General features: G+C 48.9%; 1 protein-coding gene across 1 annotated transcript in view; it reads right to left on the reverse strand.

Annotated features, from left to right (window-relative positions):
- Positions 1–4,797: 4,797 nt before the first annotated feature.
- The window catches only part of MARCHF3 (membrane associated ring-CH-type finger 3), a 141,588-nt gene continuing 127,407 nt past the window's right edge, over positions 4,798–18,978 (reverse strand). The window contains exons 4-5 of the mRNA XM_032851953.1: positions 11,940–12,149; positions 4,798–5,747 (exon numbers count right to left, since the gene is read on the reverse strand). Of these exons, the coding sequence (XP_032707844.1) occupies positions 5,589–5,747; positions 11,940–12,149 (369 nt within the window). The 3' untranslated portion in view covers positions 4,798–5,588. The remainder of the gene's footprint in view (positions 5,748–11,939; positions 12,150–18,978) is intronic.

Below are 18,978 nucleotides of genomic sequence, written 5' to 3' on the forward strand. Positions count from 1 at the left end.
TGTTTTGCAAATATACATATATATATATATATATATATATATATATATATATATATATATAAAATCTCAGGAAGGGTGGAGATGAGAGTGGATGAAGGGGGAACCACTAAAACTAGAAGTTGAGAGGCATCCTAGCATAGTGGCTGAGGGCATGGACTCCAGATCCTGGGTCTGAATCCCCGGTCTGCCCCTTACTAGCTCTGTTACTTTGGGCAAGTCACTTAACCTCTGAGGTTAAGCTTCCCCATCGTTGAAAAGGGTCTGGTAGCTAATCCGCAAAGACTGCCCCAAACAATTCCGCCCCTCCCATCAGGGGGTGGGGACTTGTCACTGCTTTGACCAGTAGGATGTGAGGAAGGGACCCCTGACCCTTCTAAGCCCAGGCATTGCGCAGGACATAAGCTTCTTCCCTCTTGAAGTCCTGAGCTGCCACGGGATGAGAGGGGCCCTGGAAGCCGAGATGCCAGGTGGAGACACAAGGCCGTGGGAGGAGCACTTGGCCCACCTGAGTGTCTGAGACAGCCAAGTGCCACCAGACTGCCCACGGACTGCCCAGCTGAGCCCTAGTCAACCCATGGAACAGGGAAATGTAGGGAAATGGTTGCTTTAGAGCACCGAATTTTGGGGTCGCGGTGAAGATCCCCAGAGGTCATTTTGAAAGGGCCGCCTAGCACGTGACTCCTGGGAAGAGCCTGGCTGAGTGTATGTACTCGTGGAATAAAGCAGAAGAAGGACCCATAGAGGCTGACGGTGATAGAAGTCGTCATGAAGGGTTAACTCTGTTCTTTGCATCTCATATTCACAAATACGATCAATAAAACCTTTGACGGGGTCCATATATTCATTTTCTAAATTAGGTGGCTTTCGATCCAGTAGGTGAAAAGTCACGTTCAAAAAGGAGAGTTTCTCAAAAGGAGCCAGGCTCCGTGGCTGATCTCCTTGTATTGTCTTTGTGCATAGACTTCAGAGCCTCTGAGAAGGCACTAGATGGATGAGCTCCGTGACTCACGAGTCCCTCATTTCTGGGAATACAGACAACTGATAGACTATATTTGTTTTCCTCTGTAGCACTAGATCCAGAACTGGCAAAATTTTTTTTTTTTTTTTTTTTTTTTTTGTCTGTGATGAATTCTCCATTAGCCATAGGCTCCAGGGTCAGGAAATGGAAGAGTAACTGAAATGGATGCGTGATTCAAAGATCTCAATCAAATCAGTAATTTCAACCTCCAGAAGGATCTCTTACTGTTCTTTTTATTCCAAGCACAGTATGCTCAATAAATATCTGTTGATTATTTAAAATCAGTCCCTCTTCTTTTTGAAAAGGATTTTAAACTATGTGTGTATGGTCCTTCAAATCATTTATTAAAGTTGTTTGTCAGAACCCAAGCTGGGGCAGAATAACAGACATCAGCCATGGTGAGTGGAAGGAAGGGGAGGGAGGGGCCCGGCCACTCACGCATCCACTCCTGGGAGCAAAGCCTTACGAATCTTACAGGGGTTGTCTGAGGCAGGCATTGCCCTTATCTTACAGAGGCAAAAACCTGAAGCTTGGACAGGTGGGCTCCCTTGTCCAGTGCAGAGCCAAGCTCAAGCCCAGGTCGCCTGACTCATGGCTCGTTCTCTCCCACGCAATGGCACTGGGAAGCAGGAAGACAGGATCGCCCCACAACAGCTGAACGACAAGGGGAAGGCAGTAAACCCCTAGGCGTGGAGAGCTTTGTAAAGCCAAGAAAGGGGGACTGTAGAACATGCTGGTCTGTGCATTTCTGCCCGTGCATTCTGACGCATTTTGGAGTGGGTGTGCAACTGCCCAGCCATTACCTTGGAGTGCCCATTTCTCCTCACTCCAAACCTCGGAAGCCCCAGGCCTCATGCAGTAGCCTGCCAGTCCGTAGACCCTCCCCATGCTTGGCCAGGGGAATGGTGTCTAGCCAGGTGCGTCCGGGTTCCCACCTCTGGTCCTAAAATAATCCTGAGCCCCGTTCCCTACCCAAGGCCCACCTCCTCACCCCTGAATGGCTTCAGAATCACAACCTACATATCGCCTCCAGCCCTAGGGCTTAGAGCTGCGTGGTTCATCTTCTGGTAGCTTCAGGGAACATTCTGGATCAGAGAGGAAAGGAAGCATGTGCTGATTTCCTTTCCAAGGTGTCTTCTCCCTGGTGAGAGCAGACTGAGGGTGAAGTTTCTGTCAGCTGGGCAGCGTGTCAGGGAAGGCGGAGACAGACCTGGGCTGCCGAGAAGGTGCCAGGAGGGGAACAAAGAGGCCACAAAGAGGCCCGGGGAGGATGTGGAGCCTCCAGCTGGCCACCAGCCAAAGTGCAGGGAGGCAGGCTGCTACTTTACTTCCCTTTCCCCCTTTGGCTCCTTCGTGCCCACAGATGTGTTACCTCCACTAAAGATGATGTAACTGTGAGGACAGCCCAGCCGAGAGGGACAGGCCACAGTGCTCAGGCACAGGGAAGGGGGGGCCAGGCCATGAAAGGCAAGTACAAGTCACTTCCAAGTCATGCCATTTATTTTGTCTTTATTGGATTTTTCCAGCTCATCTGAGCTTCTGCTCCGTTCTCTGGGCTGTAGAATTTGTGCGAACGTTCTGGGTTCTCTGGAACCCCCAGATAAGAGCATAGAAACACGTGTGTGTGTGTGGGCATGCAAACACACACACATGCACACATACATACATACACTCACAGGGTAGGCCAAGAGCTCTCTGGACTTGTTTTACTTGTCCCTTTCCCCCTCTGGCTTCACGGTCACACGTATTTGTCTCTACCAAATAGCCTCAGGATAAATGGTGAGGAAAGGATACATCCAGGAGGGTGGAAAAGCAGGCTACTGAAGGAGTCAATGGTGGGGAAGCAGCGAACCCCCAGCATCCTTTACCAGACCCTCCTCTTTCCTTTCCCTGCTTCATTCTTGAGTTTTCAAAAAGGAAGAAGCAGAGGAAGAGTTCAAGCCTGGCTGAGCCACTGGTGACCCGTGCGGCGCTTCTCAGCGGTTAGCAAGGGGTACCCTTCTTTTACGGCAGGTGCAGCCTGGCTTGGCGACAGACCCAGAGCTGGGACTGCCGCCCCCGCCCATCCCCTGCCTCTTGGCTGGTGCCTTGTGCTGCACGTTCTGTAGTTCCTCGCTCTCCCTAGCCTTGAACAATGTCAGGGCTAAAGCACCAAGAAGCGATGAAGAACTTCATCAACATCTCAGATGGGTCTTGGTGCTGTTAGAGCCCAGAGTCTCGCAGGAGGAGGAGACGAGTTGGCAGTCTGGAAAGGGAGGCACCCACGCTGCTCTTGGCTGCCTGGACTGTACTGCACCCCCCAGCCCAGGCGACTGACTTCTTGCATGTGGGCTCTGCTTTATTTCCCAGGGTGGGGATGCAAATACGGGGGAAAGAGCTACGGTACAGACCTAGTACTGATGTGCCCACCTTTGCCGCGCAGGGTCCCCACAGAGCTGCTGGGCCCCTGTCTGCCTTTGATAATTTGAGTCACTATGTCTCATTGCATGAACCCAAACAGCAGGATTTCCTTGCAGCCAGCTCAACAGGAAATGATCCCGGGGATCTCCCACTTCCTTCATTCATGGAAGAGGCTGGGAGGATAGAGGTTACGGTCCTCTCCTGAATGCTTGTGCCATTCCACTGGGAGGGGTCACCCAGGTACCTGACAGCTCAGGGACCGAGGCTGGGTGGATGTTATTTATCCCCTCTATGGCAGGGCTGTCGTTCACCAGCGACCAAGTTGGATTCCTGGCTCTGGAAATGTAATGTGTGACAGCTGTGTGCAGCCAGTGGTGTCCAGCATTTTAAAAAGGTCAATTAAGAAACAGTGGATGGTGGTGTGGCTAATGACATCCTGGAGGGGCGAACGGGGCAAGGAACCAGAAGGGCTCAGGGGTCTATTACCGGAGTGAGTGTCGAAGGGAAGCATGGCAGGCAGGAATCTATTGTCATCAGCCATAAAGCACATCTGAGTTTTACAGCAGAGCGCGGTCCAGCTGTTCCCCTCCCCACGTGGTGCAGGGGGCAGTCTGTGAATGGGGGTCTCGGCAGGCAGAGGTGACACCCGCGTCAGACAGAAATCGTTACCCTCCTCGCTGCCTGCTCCTCTGCACTTTCCACTCTCCCACTTGGGAAGCAGAAGGCAGACGCTGGAGTGATACTCAGAATGTGGGTCATGTTCTAGAAATCCATATTTTAAGCATTCCCCAACGCTGGGCTCCGCCTTTTCCTCCCGGGCGTGTAGGTGGGCGGCAGGGGACAGGCAGGGGAGCCGGCAAGGGCTTCCTCAGATGACCCATGTGCCCCTGGTTTCAGCGGGATGCAAACGCAGAGTGCAGGGTAGACCCTTTCCACTGTGATGGATAAAAGAGGGACATGAAGCCCTTAGGAAAAAGGTCTCTTTCAGCCTGTGACAGAATTGGCTTGTGGTTTGGGGAAGGCACTATGTGGGACTCATTTTTTTTTTTTTTTTAAACCAGACAAAGGGGTTGTAGGCTGCTGGGACTAGCTTTTTGCCACCTCTACCTGTCAAGCTAGAAATTCAATAGAGCAATGGGAATGCTAATTGATATGCAAAACAGGTCCAGGGTTCCTAGAAATGTCTAATGATTCTCTGGTTCCTTGCGAATGCAGAATTAAGACATGAACTACATGGAATGGAAGTAAGAACACCAACATTTTTCCTTGCTCTCTCTCTCTCTCTCTCTTTTTTTTCCTATAAAAAAATTCTTTGGGGAAACTTCACCAGTTTTATAATTTCAAAAAAAAAAAAAAAGAGAACATTGCAATCAATGGGGTTTGTCTTTCACACACTGGATATTTATTATTAGAAAATAGTTTTTATCAGCCGGCAATACCAAACAAGTTGAAAGGAGCGTGCTTCTCACCTTTTTTTTCTCCTTAATGAAATTTAAATAAACAGCTCAGTCAGGAGAGTCGCCACGCCTTTCTTTTTTTTTTCCCCCTTTAAAAACGGAATAAACGAAGTTTAGTACAAAACGTCCTTCAGCTATGCCTTGCTCTGCAGTTGTTATGTTGTCCCCTTGAGTAAGAGAGAAGGAGGAGATGAAAAAAGACCACTCTGGTTATCAAATTACCCCAAAGAATCTACAGTAGAAACTGGGAAACAGATAAACTCACCCAAAACCAAACCAGTCCAAACCAAGAAACCAGTTGTAACATTGGCTTTTTCATGGTGATTATCATCTGACTTTAATATATATCTATATCTATATATATATATATATTTGAAATCGTAATAAAAAAGGAAGCATTGAATTGCATCTTTAGCAGGACAAGCTTCCTCATCTGTTACAGAGGTGTTCGGGAAATTTCATATAGTATCTGGTCAGTAAGCACGTTTGGCAGCTCAGCAAGTATCACGTGACTGCAGCATCCATGATTCCAAGTGAAATGGCGTTGCTTTCTTTGGGGCCAAGTCCATTGCTCGGGGCGAAGTGCTCCCATGGCTCTGGATGTCCCGAGACCTACGGCTTCAGGAAGGGTTTGGAGGTGGCTCAGTGCATGGCCCCAGTGCAGAAACTTCCAGAACCCCAAACAACGAGTCAGCAAACCAGCCACACGGACGTCAGACAATGGTCTCCTTTGAGTTCCTCTTGACAGAGTGGAGGCCCAGCAGGGACTGCTGGTTAGAAGGGACGCTGACAGACTTTGGGATGAGGAGAATCACTCTCTGATTGGTCCGACGCCATTCGTTGTACAATCGACAGTGGTACCTAAACGACACCTGAGGTCAGGAGAGGAAACACAAGGGAAGGTTTCAGGTCAGCGGAAGCTGATAATCAATCCAAGAAACAAACAGGTCATTGAAAACAGCTCCAAACAGCTGGTGGCAGTGAAGTGAGACAGGCCTCTCGGGGCCACACGGCGCTGGCCGGCAGCTGAGTGTTGGCGCCCACCGAAGGACACCCCTGTGTGAACATGGGCAGGGCTCCCGGGGGGCTTCCTTCCTTCCTCCTCAGATTGGAAACAAGTAGGATACGAATAGGAAATGAGGTTCCTTCAGAGGCTGGGTTTAGCTTGGGGATAGTAGTGTTTGGGCCCCAAAGCATCAGTTGTGAAGCAGATTGGCTACAGGCAGCAAGGTGGAGTGAGTACAGCGCTAGCCCTCACCCTGGGGGTGGGACCTGAGCCATATGTCTGTCTGGGCCTCAGCTTCCTCTCTCTTAAATGAGAGTGATGCTTGGGTGTCATGTTCCCTCCTGCAAGTTGGACACTGCACAATTCAACATTCAGACTGCCTATGACAGGAAGGGTACCCTTTGACTTGTGTCATGCACAACTCTTTCAACTGTACCAGCGGCCCCCAATTGGTGATCCCCAACTGCCTGCAGCTCTGTCATTCTACAGCTTCCAGTGGGGGAAGCTTTGGTTTGGGCACCAAGTTCCTGGATAAACTCCTCTTGAGCCTCAGCCTGGGGTAGGGTCTACTTCCCTGGGCACCTGCAGTGCCTCGTGCCTGCCTACCTTAGCAGGGCATCAAGTGCTTTGTCCGGCAGTGTATTTGTGTCTCTCTCTCCCTGCTCCAGAAGCATCTCGACAGCAGGGGTTGGGCCATATTCATCACTGCATGACCAGCGCCCATCATATGCCTGGCGCTTAGGAAGTTACTGGGTAGAGTTTGCTGAGTGAATAGCTACCTTACGCTTTCTGATTGCAACTCTGTTTCAGACTCTCTTCTATCATCTACAACATTATGAGCAGTAAACTGATGGTCAATGGTCACGTAACTGTGCCAGAGAGTTCTTGCTTCCCATGGAAATATCCCGGAATGAGACACATCTGTGGTTCATTCTGGAGCAGGCTGGCATCCGGCCTGAATGGACTGCCCAGGAAATTCAAATTCTATACTTCTGAAGGTGCACGGACTGTCTTTAAAAACGGGGGAAGGTCCCAGTTTGAGAGCATCCAGATGACTAGGTAGGTGCTGGGAAGGAAGATACCTGTGAACTTAGGCTGAGAGATGGCCCGGGATGGGCTGTTTAATCATGAGGGGTGGGTGCTGGGCTGACCTCAGGACAGGGTCCATGGTGGTCAGAGAGAGGGCCGATCCCATGGTTGGAGCCCAGTATTTCTGGAAGCAGAAGAGGGCACAGGCCCTGGATCAGAAAGGGCTTACTGGTTCTCTGGCAGGATCATGAAATTCAAGGCCGCTAGCTTAAATTTCTGAGGCTAGAAAGCAGATGCCACAGGCCGAGTGCCAGGGAGATTTGGGTATGAAAATATAAGCTTTTAAACTCACACAGATGTGCTTTTCTCCAAAAGGCCCTGAACATGCCAAAGTGGATCAGGTTTGGGGTTTGTTTTTCCTCCTTAAGCTTGGTTCTCGATGCATCTATTCTGTCCTGCTGCGGCTTGGTGCCGATGGCTGAGTGTGGGAGGGGCAGGTGGGTATGCCTTCTGCTCAGGGCCAAGAGCAGGGAGATGAGTTGAAGGCAGACTCGTACTAATGAGGAGCTGTGGCAGCTCAAAAAGACCAGAATCTGGAGATATTCTACGAAAGCTGGATTTCAAGTCAAGAGACCCTCATTTGTATGTTAAGGAGCTGTGCATGCCGGGCCTGGGTAAGCCGAGAAGCAATCTCAGGCCTGACACCCCAGGCCTGGATCCCCACCCTCTACCTAGTGGCTCTGTGACTCTGGGAGGGTTGCTTGCCCCCTGCAAGATTCAGTGTGTCGGCAAAACGTGAGGAGTGGTGTCTGAGAGTGCACAGAAAGCACTTAGCACTGTGCCTCACACACGGTCGTGTTCTCGGCCTGTTCTTTTTGATGTGTTAAATATAGAAAAGAAGATGGTTTTGTGATGTTCCTTCTTAGACACAGGAGAAGGGGGACAAGAAAAAAAACGTGCTAATTTCCCTTGCTCTCAATGTGGCCATGGGTCAGCAGCAGGCTGTATCACTGGGGAGCTTGTTAGAACATCGGAATTTGGGGCTCCACCCAGACCTAAGGAATCAGAGTGTGCATTTTAACAAGATCCCCAGGTGATTTGCAGATCTGTTCAAGCCTGAGAAGCGCTGCTGCAGGCAACCCGGGAAGTCAACGACTTAGCAGGTCTCCTGGTTCCTTGGCCAGAAGGTGTGAAAATCAGCCCGCTTGTTCAGACAAACAGATGAGATCTTTTTATACATTCATCTATCTTAATTGCTGTTAACCATCACAATCTGCAGGCAAATTCAGTCAATAAGAAGAAAGCATCAGATGAAGAGGACTCCTTATTGGGGAAAATCAAGGAACTTGGGCCTAATGCAGATGGGACCCCAGGTTTGCAAATGCCCTTGGTTGATGCTGAGCCTGGGCCAGGAGCTCCAGAACACTCCCTTCCCACAGTGGAATAGAATAGGAAAAAAGGAAGTTTGACTTAGAGAACTAAAGAGGCAGTGAGGGAAGCAAAAACAAACCAAAAGGAAGCCAGGACAATTTTCACATTGGGAACTTACTTTAGATATTTCTTAAATGTCCCTGGGGGCGGGGCACAGGGGAGGGAAGGAGAGAGAATCTGAAGCAGACTCCACGCCCAGCAGGGAACCTGACAGGAGGCTCAATCTCATGACCCTGAGATCCTGACCTGAGCCAAAATCAAGAGTGGACTCCTAACCGACTGAGCCACCCAGATGCTCCTTCAATGTCTGTGTTACGTATCAGCAACCGCTCTCCCTGTCAGGGAAGTGACGGGCTGTGGCCTAAGGGCCGCTGTAAAGTCACAGAAGGGTGTGGGAAATCTCGTCACCGATTTCTTATTCTGCCCTTCCTCTCCATATTGAGGCCTACTGATGGGGCCAGGGCCTTGTCTTCCCAGGAAAGGCCTAGTTTCTTGATCTCAGGCTGCACCAAGCAGGTGGGCTGTGAGAGCACACGGGCCGAGGAGCAGGACCGGACATGGGGTCACCCTCGATACCCTCGGGCTGCCGTGGGCTGTGTGGGCTGTGGGTCAGCCAGCTCGCGCACGGTAACCCTTGTCAGGCAGTGTCCTCCCGGAGGTCTCCCAACGTTATAAGGAGAATTCAGATGACTGACTACCCTGTAGAGCCGGGAATCAGCCAGAGGAAACAGATGGCTCATTCATTCCATCCCAGGCCTTAACCAGCTTCTGTGCCAGGTGCTGGCTGTTGCCTCCGTGATGCGGGGAACACAGGCGCTCCCTGTAGGTCCCTGAAGCACAGCACCCCAGTCCCCCACCTGTCTGCGTTTGGCTCATTTTAAGTGCCACGCTGGGTGACTTTCTAGCGCCGAGCGTGGACTCAGATGATGTCTGTCCCTGGACCTTAGATGGTTTGTGATGTGGGCAGTGATAGTTCCATGGCACCCCACTCTGGGCTTGTGGTTTCCCAGAGGTAGGCTTCCCCACGGCAGGTTCCAGAACGCCCTGTACCCGAGGGGCGGCAGAGCCAGGCTCAGACTGCAGAGGCATGACAAGGCGGCAGCGGAGCTGCGTTCTCTGCTTCCCAGTGCTGACGAGGCCCTGCCAGGAAGGCTTCTCTGAGCGGCAGCCCGGCTGGGACTGACACGGTGTTTGTTTATCTAAGACATTTTCACAGCATATTCTCCGGAAGCCTGACAGCTTGTTTACAATGGGTTTCTGCCGGAGGGCACTTTCCAAGTGCTGTCAGCTCCTGAGTTACGGCTCCTGCCAGGGCAGCTCTGTACAGCATTTATCTGGGAGGGACTTAGCCTGGATCCAGTCACCTTGGGCTCAGGGGTGCTGCAGCGCTGTTTCCAGGGGAGAACGCCTTCCCCTCCCTCCAGCGGCTTTGCATCTTGTGGCCGGCTGAGTGTGCAGAGGAAGAAACCCTCATGCCTATTCTGGGGGCTCTGATAAATGTTTCTGAAGGTACCCCACCTAGTCCTGCCGGTAGCCCAGTGACCAGGGCTGTCACTGTTCCTCCACTATCCCTGTAAAGGGGGAAGGCTGATCAGAGAAGGTAAGTATCCTGTTTAGAGTGACACAGCTCTTAGCGTGCTAAATCTTGGGTCTGACCACAGGGTCTTTGGAGTCTCATGCGTGTGCTTTTCACTACGGGGCACTGCCTCTCGGAAACCTTTCTGGAATGAAGTATGTTCTCAGTCTCCTGAAAGAGCCCATTCCAGGCACCCTTCCCGCCCAAGCCCCCTTTCTTCTGAGATGGGAGGTGAAACAGGTTCACATCCGCTTTTCCGGGTGAAATCTTTCCCTTTCTTCTTTCCCCCGCTAACTCTTCCTCTTTCATAATAGATGAGCATATGCTTTACAAAGCAGGTTTTCCAAAAGGCCTTAAATTGGTTTGAAAGCCCAACAATTAGGTTTACATCCTCAACCACCCTTCATCCTCCACACACATCTAAGAAAAATCGTAGACTAGCAAACCTGTAAACATGGTAAGAACTGAGAGTTATTTTCCAGAGAACCTTCCTCGGGTGCTCTCTCCTTTCTGATGCCAAGGAGCAGGGAGGAGGCTGGCGGGATGGGCATTCCTGTCACGCCCACTTTATGAATGAGGGTGCCAAGGCTCAGAGATGTGAACTGCCTTTTCCAAGCTGATGCAGTTGACCGGGCGTCAGTGTTAAAGGTGATTTGATTTCTTATTCTAAGAGTCTTACTCTTATTTTCTTCCCATTCCCACCACCTTGTGACTTCTGAGTCTGCCTCATTGCTTGACTCACAGTGAATCAGGACCCACATGGGCAGCACAGACCTTTAGAGGAGACACTCTCGCTTTGGCTGGTGGTGGGTAGCAGAATGCCTGACTTCACCGGGGGACTCAGAGAGAGTTGGAAGCCTCAGAATGCTCTGTCTTTACCAAGACTCGAGCCATGTCCTTCTCACTGAGACAGACGGGCTGTCTGTCTGAACGCTCCCTCCCCACCCCACCCCGAGGGAAGGTACAGAGCTGTAGTGTCAAAGGATGGACAAGATGGAAATGACCTGGGCCAGGTTGCCCTGGCAGCTGGTGGGACAGGGTTTGGAAGACAGAGCAGAGGGGCACGTGTGAGTGAGTGCTAGAAGCTTCCACATGCTGACCCCTTGCTACGGGATAAGAGAATGGTATGCTCTGGACAGGAAACACATACTAAGTAACCGTGGGACGTGCTCAGATTAGAAATGAGCAGGCACAGCAGAATCATGCCAGGAAGCAGGGTGCCCAGTTTCTGAAATGAGTCCAGCGGGTAGTGACTTTCTCCCCTGCAGGTCCCAGAGGGAAACAGAGAGAGTGAGATCAGTGCTGTGCCAACCTCTGCCCAAGCATTTAACTCTCTTCAGGAGTTAAGTGGGTGGAAAAAAAACAGACGTGTTTAAGAATTCTCCCTCATATACGGCAGACACGCTTATTTGGGAAACGGGTTTCTTTGGTGGTGGCTTCTCAGCTAGATAAATTAGTGTTTTTATGGGCTGCGGAGTCAATATCCCAACACACAGAATAACCATCAGGCAAAACACAGCTCCACGTCCAGCAGAGAATTTAGGCTGTGTCCAGGAGTAAGAAGAAAATAACCAGCCCGAGGATTCATGATCTGCCCAGGCGGTGACAGCAGCAGTGGCCAAGAGCATCATTCATGATCTGCTACAATCCCAGCAAAAGCGAGGCACATAAACCAGAGAAAGAAAATGCCATGCCCTGTTGCGGATGGCGTCCCAGAACCCTGGGGGAAGGGAATGTCTAGGGTGTGTGGCTTTGATTGATGGGCTCTCAGAAGCAGGAGCTTTTTCTTTCCTTGATCTGCTCTTCCCAGCAGCACACTGGGGTGGACACGCGCCCGCGCATGCACATCCACAAGCACACCCACCCGGACCTCGAGCGTGGCACACACGCCCCCGCCAGCGCCTGCAGATCTGCCTTTCACCAGGACAGGTGGCTGGGCTATGCCCGGGAGGGAAGGCTGTGACTGCTGAGGGGTGGCCAGCTCTGGCTGATCCAAGTCCCTGGGCCCTGGGCCATACTTACTAGTGTCCAAAAGAGGTAAATGGTGAAGAGTGCCACAGTGAGTGCAATGAGTCCGACGGCCTCCAGCCGACTACTAAAGTGCAGGTGGTCCACAGCGCCCCGCAGGCAGAGCCAGCCCGAGATGGTGGCCAGCGGCGTGATGAACAAGAAGCACACCATGTCTCCAAACAGAGTCCGCTTCTCATGCTGGGGGCCTGGGTTTCGGAGCCACTGCCGGGGAGACGGGGAGACAGAGAAAAGCAGAGTCACAGTTAGAGGCCGGCGTGGAGCGGAGACTGACTGCCCTCGAGGGTGTCTCTGTCGCCTGAAACGGGACACAGGTGCTTTGGATCTGTTCTGAGATCACAGGGAAGAGTTCAGGGCTCATTTCCATACCCCACCTCCCCAGGTAATAGTGATTCTTGATAATACTTTAACATGACAACAGTGATGAGGATCAAAATCGGAATTTTAAAAAGTGTCTTTGCTGTAGGCAGCCTGCTGTTTTTGAAAACAGTTCAGAGGTTATTATATTGAACACTGACATTACGGGAAGATGGAGAGGACGGTATTTCCAGAAGGTAATAGTTGAGACAGGAGAAGTGCTGCCGTGGGGCCAGAGGCTTCCAGTGTCTTGGCCCTGGGAATGTCTGCAGGAAGGGGTTAACTTAGCAAGCTGGGTTTGCTCAAATTGTGCATGTTCCCCAGAAAGACCCATTTTCAAAGACTGGCTCTTTAGAGATGAGCTCTGAGTCCTTGCAGTATTTTGCCTTTTACGAGTGTCTCTGTATGCCTGCGGCCTTGGGCCATATGGTAAGAGTATAATGAAATCGTTTATTCCAATGATGTGATTTATGCTGAACACCTACATTCACTGTGGGGGGCTGGAGTCTAGGGAGCTAAGGGCAGACATGCAGGCGCTCTGTGACTCTGTGACCGAACCCAGTGAACCCTCTAGACACCAAGCCTTGGGGTGATAATGCCTGGTATGTGTTGTCACAAATTGTTGCCGGAAAAATTAAGCAGGTTTGGGTAACATTACCGGGAGGGGACACCTGGGAGCTCATGCCTGGTTCCTCCTGAACTTTACCCCTGGACCCTTTTCCTCTGCTCATCTGAATTAGTATCCTTTTGCTGTCTAACCATGAGGAAAAGAGCTTTTCTGATTCCTGTGAAGTCTTCCACGCAGTCATAGACCCTAAGGGTGGTTTTGGGGATCCCCCAAAGATGGAGACTCATGTGACTCCATGAACTCAGTAATGCCCCTCCTTGCGTTAGGACCCTGACCCTACTTAGGATGGTCCCTGACATCTTAGTTGTGCTGCCCAATTTTGGAGCTGAACCAGCCCAACAAGGGTGGTGAAAACTTTGTGCTTGTTGAAAGACCAGCGGTGAGAATTCCTACAGGATGGGAAACACAGTTGCTGTGCTCCCACTTAGGGGAGCAGGTTTAGGCTGAATGCCTGCTGAAATGTTTTCCATAATCCATTCTGGGAAGAGTCATGCTTACATATTGGTGTGGGTACATGACGGTAATGAGGCCTGGGGGCTTTTCTTCAGGTTAGCACTGGAACATGTCTCCAAATGCTCCCATCTCGCTACCCCATGTAGTACTAGCTGAGCCCAAAGGGTCCAGAGGAGGGGCTCAAGCACAGTTGATGGGGTGGGAGTGGGAAGAGACGCTGGCTGAGTCTGTCTTCCATCTTGTCCCATAAGCAAATGGGGGTTTCGCAGTGCTGGGGGCTGGCCTCTGAATGGGAGCATTATGGTCTGCTGAGGAGGCACCCCAAGTGGCCAGGGCTGTAATTCCCACACAAACATTGGTGGGAGGGAAAGGGGCATGACAGGGGACACAGGAGTGGGTGGTGCACAGTGGAGGGTGAAGGGAAGACCACGTTCAAGGGCAGGAGGAAGAGACAGAAGAGCTGCGGAAAGGGCAAGCCAGGTGAGGACAGAGCAGCAGAAGGGCCAGAAAAAGCCTCAGGGGTGAGCAGAAGAGATGTGGCGGGGAGAGGCACAGAAGAGGTTTTCTGGAGGTGCTCTGCTTTGAGTGTCTGGCTGAGGCAAACATTAAATGACCCGCAGTGCCCAGCACACTGCTTTCCAAAGTCACGCACCTTTCAAGTGTGCAGAGATGCTGAAGGAAGGCAACCTCCGCTCTAAGGTGGACCCAAGTAAAATAGATCATGGAGGGGTAAACAGAAATACAGCATTAAAAAAATTTCACAGAAATACCTAAAGGATCAAATGCAAAGGACAGTGACCCTGTCATGTGTTGTCATGTTACCCCACACATCTCAGCAGCTTCAAAGGAAATCAGTGAGCTCTTATTAACATTTTCTTGCCTAAATACTGGGACTATCGCTATGATCTTGAGAGCAGAAATTGGGCGTGATTCTCTAATATTAAGGAGGCTCAGCAAGGTTAAATGATTGCTTCACGTGACTTAGGGGTCAAAGTGAAGAGGGGGCTCGGATTTCTCCGCTCCCGCTCAGATGTCCTATCCACAGAATATTCAAACAATATTAAAACTGCAAGACATTCAGAAATCCAGATCCTTAAACAACGTTGTCCGAATTGCAGCAAGCTGATTCCTCTTGCAGATTTTCACTGGAAACGGATCTGGAAGCCTGGCCTACTTTTCTCTGTGTCCTCACTTGCTGGAACATAGTAGATTCTCAGTAAATATGCAACCGATGTACGCAGACAAGCTGACCTTCCTGGCAAACACTTTCCCTAATTCCTTCTGCTGGAGAATTCTGAATACATTTTATGAAAATTAATTTAGTATTTTACTTATCTATGTGGCTCTTGACATTACCCAATGAAATGACTCAGGTGTGGAAGGAGGTAATTACAAATCATTGCTTATCTCCATCCAGTGTAAGATAAATCACGAAGGCAAGATTAGTATTACTACTGGTTCCCAGTTTCTCATTTTCTAATTGTTCATTGATTTTCTATATTCCTAAAAAATTTCCAGGCCTTTTTATATGTACATGATCATTTAATATCTGGATTCTGCACAGTATTAACTATATACATAGATATAATATTTAAAATATTTAAATATAATCAAGCACATATATTAAAATATTTAATGTTTAAAATATTTAAATATATAAATAAAAATATTTATATATATGTATTTTTGGCTTAGCTTACCCTTTATTTACTGCTGGCTCATATTTAGGTATGAAGTTGTTTGTGTTTTTTGTTTGTTTGTTTTTGAAGTAAACTCTCTGTCCAGTGTGGGGCTTGAACTCACAATCTGAGATCAACAGTTGCGTGCTCTACCGGCTAAGCCAGCCAAGTGCCCCAGATATGAAGTTCTTTAAATAGGTAGTATTATGTTAAAACTTCTGCAGAACCCCCAAGTGTTATTTATTTCTTACACAAATGCAGGTGCCATGAACAAGACCACTGGCAGTATCTGCTGATGAATAAAAAAGTTGCCCTCTACCATGGTAAGAACTTCTGCCAAAGTATCCAAAGAGGCTGATATGGGATATTTACACAAGCCGAGTTTATAACAGAGAAAAGTGGATTACACCTCACATTTCTAGCAAGAGGTGACTGTCTAAATAAATTAGAGAATTTACTTAGGATACCATAGAGTAATTTGAAATGATAATGTACGTTCTATATTTATGGACATGATATATTGCTGAGCAGGAAGACAGTTCTACTGGACAGAATGTATTGTATGATCCTGTGTAGGTAATGATAAATTTATAAACACACAGACATTTATACCTACGTAGATGGAGTGGATTTACACAGCCAAAGACCAGAAGGATTCCTAGAAAAAGAGCAGCTAATCTGGGTGGTGGAATCATGAGTGGTCTCTAATTTTTTTTGCTTTGTATTTTCTTGCTTTCCTCCAATGAACATGGATTACCCATGTAAATATGTATGTATTATTAGTTGTGTACAAAACATCAGGAGAGAGAGAGAGAGAGAGAGATGGACACTGAGTGAGAGATCGGGAAAGAAGAGGGAGTTGGGCAGGGAGGTGTCCAGCTAGTGTTTTGTGAATGATAGCAGGGGAAAAAAAAATGTACTGAGCTATGGCTGGGGCAAGCTTGGTGCTAGAAAGTTGAGTTTATGATGCAACGTCTCGCTGAGGCCTTGCAACAACGCTCATATTACCCCCATTTTACAGATGCAGACACAGGAGAGAAGAGAGTTTACTAACTCACCTAAGGATAGATGGCAAGTGGGTGGTAGAGGTGGGATTCAAACCAGCCTCACTTTGTTGTTCCTTGCTTTCCATATTTAGATTTTCTTTCTGCACCAAATGGCACTTGTGTATGTGTGTGTACTAGATTTCTGGCAAATTTTCAGCTAGGTGGGATATAGTAAGTCCTACTGTTTACTGGTTCATCAAATAGCTGAAGGATTGGCTGGCCAGGACATTATCATGGTAATTTTAAAAAATATTCTTTTTTTTTTTTAAAGATTTTCTTTATTTATTTGAGAGAGAAAGAATCAGAGAGAGAGAGAGAGCACAAGAAGGCGGGCATTAGAGGGAGAAGCAGACTCCCCCCTGAGCAGGGAGCCCGATGTGGGACTCGACCCTGGGACTCCAAAATCATGACCTGAGCCGAAGACAGTCACTTAACCAACTGAGCCACCCAGGTGCCCTTTAAAAAATATTCTTAGGATACTGTTCTGTTGTATGTTCATTCTTTTACCACATCACAATGAGGTCTGATGTTGGGGCATTTAATCTCAGAGATATTTTGGCTTAATTCTTAACAGGTAAAATGTTGATCTCAATTATTGTTCAATGTGATTTTTTGCTGTTATGTCTTGTGCCTCTCTAGTCAGTTATACTTATTATACACGGAGTATTAGACCTATTCTGCAGTAGTGTCTTCATTTCCCAAATATGTAATACAGAGCAGGCTGTGGCCTGATGGCAGGTTGGGTTGTGTGTCCGTCTTGCCACCTGACCTGAGGTGGAGGCTTTATATGACTCGCGTCTTGCATTTACAGCATCAGCATTTACAGCGTTCCATCAATGACAGTGCCTTACGTTTACTCACACACAATGATATCCAAAGCTCTCTCTTTATGCTACGTGAAGTCACTGATTTACTCTTCAGTAACCTTTGAAAGTGGTACACTATTGTCACCAGCATTTTATAGATAGGGAAACTGAGGCACAGAGAACGTCAAGTGACCAAAAAAGATTGGCTTAGGCTTTGAACCATGTTGTCTAGCTCCAAAGATGTGACCCAAAATAATCTATTCTATCATCATTCTTAGTTAAAAAGAAAGAAAGAAAGAAAGAAAGGAGGCAATGGATAATGAGGGAATGAAGTGGGTAAGAGGAGGCTCATACCTTCAATGTTTTTGTTGGTGTAAGAAGGTTCACTGGGTTCCTGCTACTAATTTATCCTGACACTTGTGGACAGCTTTTGCTGCCAGAATATCGTTCTTGAAGGGGCTTTAGTTTAACATTAGTCTTCTGCTTATACTTGGTGGTTAGCTGTGCTTTAAAAGCCAAGGTCGATGCTTGAGAATACTAATTTGTACGGCGTCTCTCACCTGGCTGGCCCACCCACACGGCAGCCAGGGGATCTGTCGGCAACCCGGGCGCCCTTCCTGCCTTCTGTTCTCTGGTTCCATTAGGAACACGAAGCACAGAGACTGTAGAATTGAAACCAGTGAGCTGCCTGCTTCCCTGTGGTGATCTCATTCCAGTCCCTGACTCGTTCCTGACCCAGGAGACTGATGTGCTCTTGGAAAGAGGTCCAAAACCCAACCACCCAACCAACCGTCTAAACAAAACAGAAATCCCCCCTTAGTGATCTGCAGCGTAGGGCGAGACAGCAGAGGGAAAGCAAGCAGCGTTCCCCCAGCGACGCAGTAGTGTGCAAAGGTGAGCCGGGCACCAGTGATGCCTTCCAAGGTGTGCTAACTGTAGGTTTGGATCTAATTACAGTGTCAATTTGTTAAATCCCTTCCTCGGGGGGTAGGGGTGAAGGGGGTGCAGAGCTCTAGGACATTGGATTCTGTTTCCCAGGCTCCGAGTTAATTGGCTTAAATCCTCAAGGTAGACAGGACAGCATGTGGGTCAGTTTGTACTGGAACCAGATTACACTCTGGTGGCTAATAGCTCTGATCGATTACCACCTTCCCCATGAATCTCCTTAATGAGAACCCATCATGAGAATGGAAGAAACTGACAGAAGGGATAACAACTGATAGAACCATCTCAAATTTATGGAGAGGAAAAAGAGAAAGGAGGCAAGGTCTCAACATGGTTTCTCAATGGGTCTATCTGCTTGAGTGTTTCCTGCTCATCTGACACTTGGCAGAGTTATTAACCAAGGGCTTACTTTCCTTGGCATTGGTCTTATTTTCAAAACCCTGGTCATTTCACACTAAGCTGTCTGCTTGCCTGGGGAGCTGCAAGGTCAAAGGGGCAGTGCAGTGATCAGACAGGTATGTGATGGGTCCTCTGCATGATCTAGAGATTACGATGAAACATGAAAATCATGCATTTCTGTTCATTTGAAACACAGCGGAGAACAAAAACAAACAAACCCTACTGATGTTTTAAATCCCTGAACTCCAGTCAGTTGGTGAATTTCCAGGACAGCTGAAGTCACCCAGAAAGAAATTATGACTCTGGGAGAGCTGAAGGCAATGGTTGCTCTGGATATCCATCCAACCAGGCTTGCAGCAACGCATCTCAAATGAAAACTTCACAGAGGATTTGCTCGTGATCCTAAAATGTCCTTCTCCAGCCTTGGCCTCCCTCCAAAGCTCCAGATGTGCGTATTCAACAGCCCACTCAACATCACCACTTAGATGACTAACAGACGACTTAAACTCAATCTGTCCGAAACAGAACTCTTGATTTAGCACTTACTTTTCTCCACGTCTCCTCCATCTCAGTGAATGACATCACCGCCCATCCTGTCGCTCAGCTGGCCCTTCCCTTTCTGTCTTACCACCACATGTCGCCTTTAGGCACCACCTTCGGTTGGTATCTGGAATCTGGGTGCTCCCTTCCACATCCGCGGCTGCCATCCCTGGGCCACGA

This window comes from Lontra canadensis, unplaced genomic scaffold (genome assembly GCF_010015895.1).
Source record: "Lontra canadensis isolate GAN:19392208 unplaced genomic scaffold, GSC_riverotter_1.0 scaffold5, whole genome shotgun sequence".
Lineage (NCBI taxonomy): Eukaryota > Metazoa > Chordata > Mammalia > Carnivora > Mustelidae > Lontra > Lontra canadensis.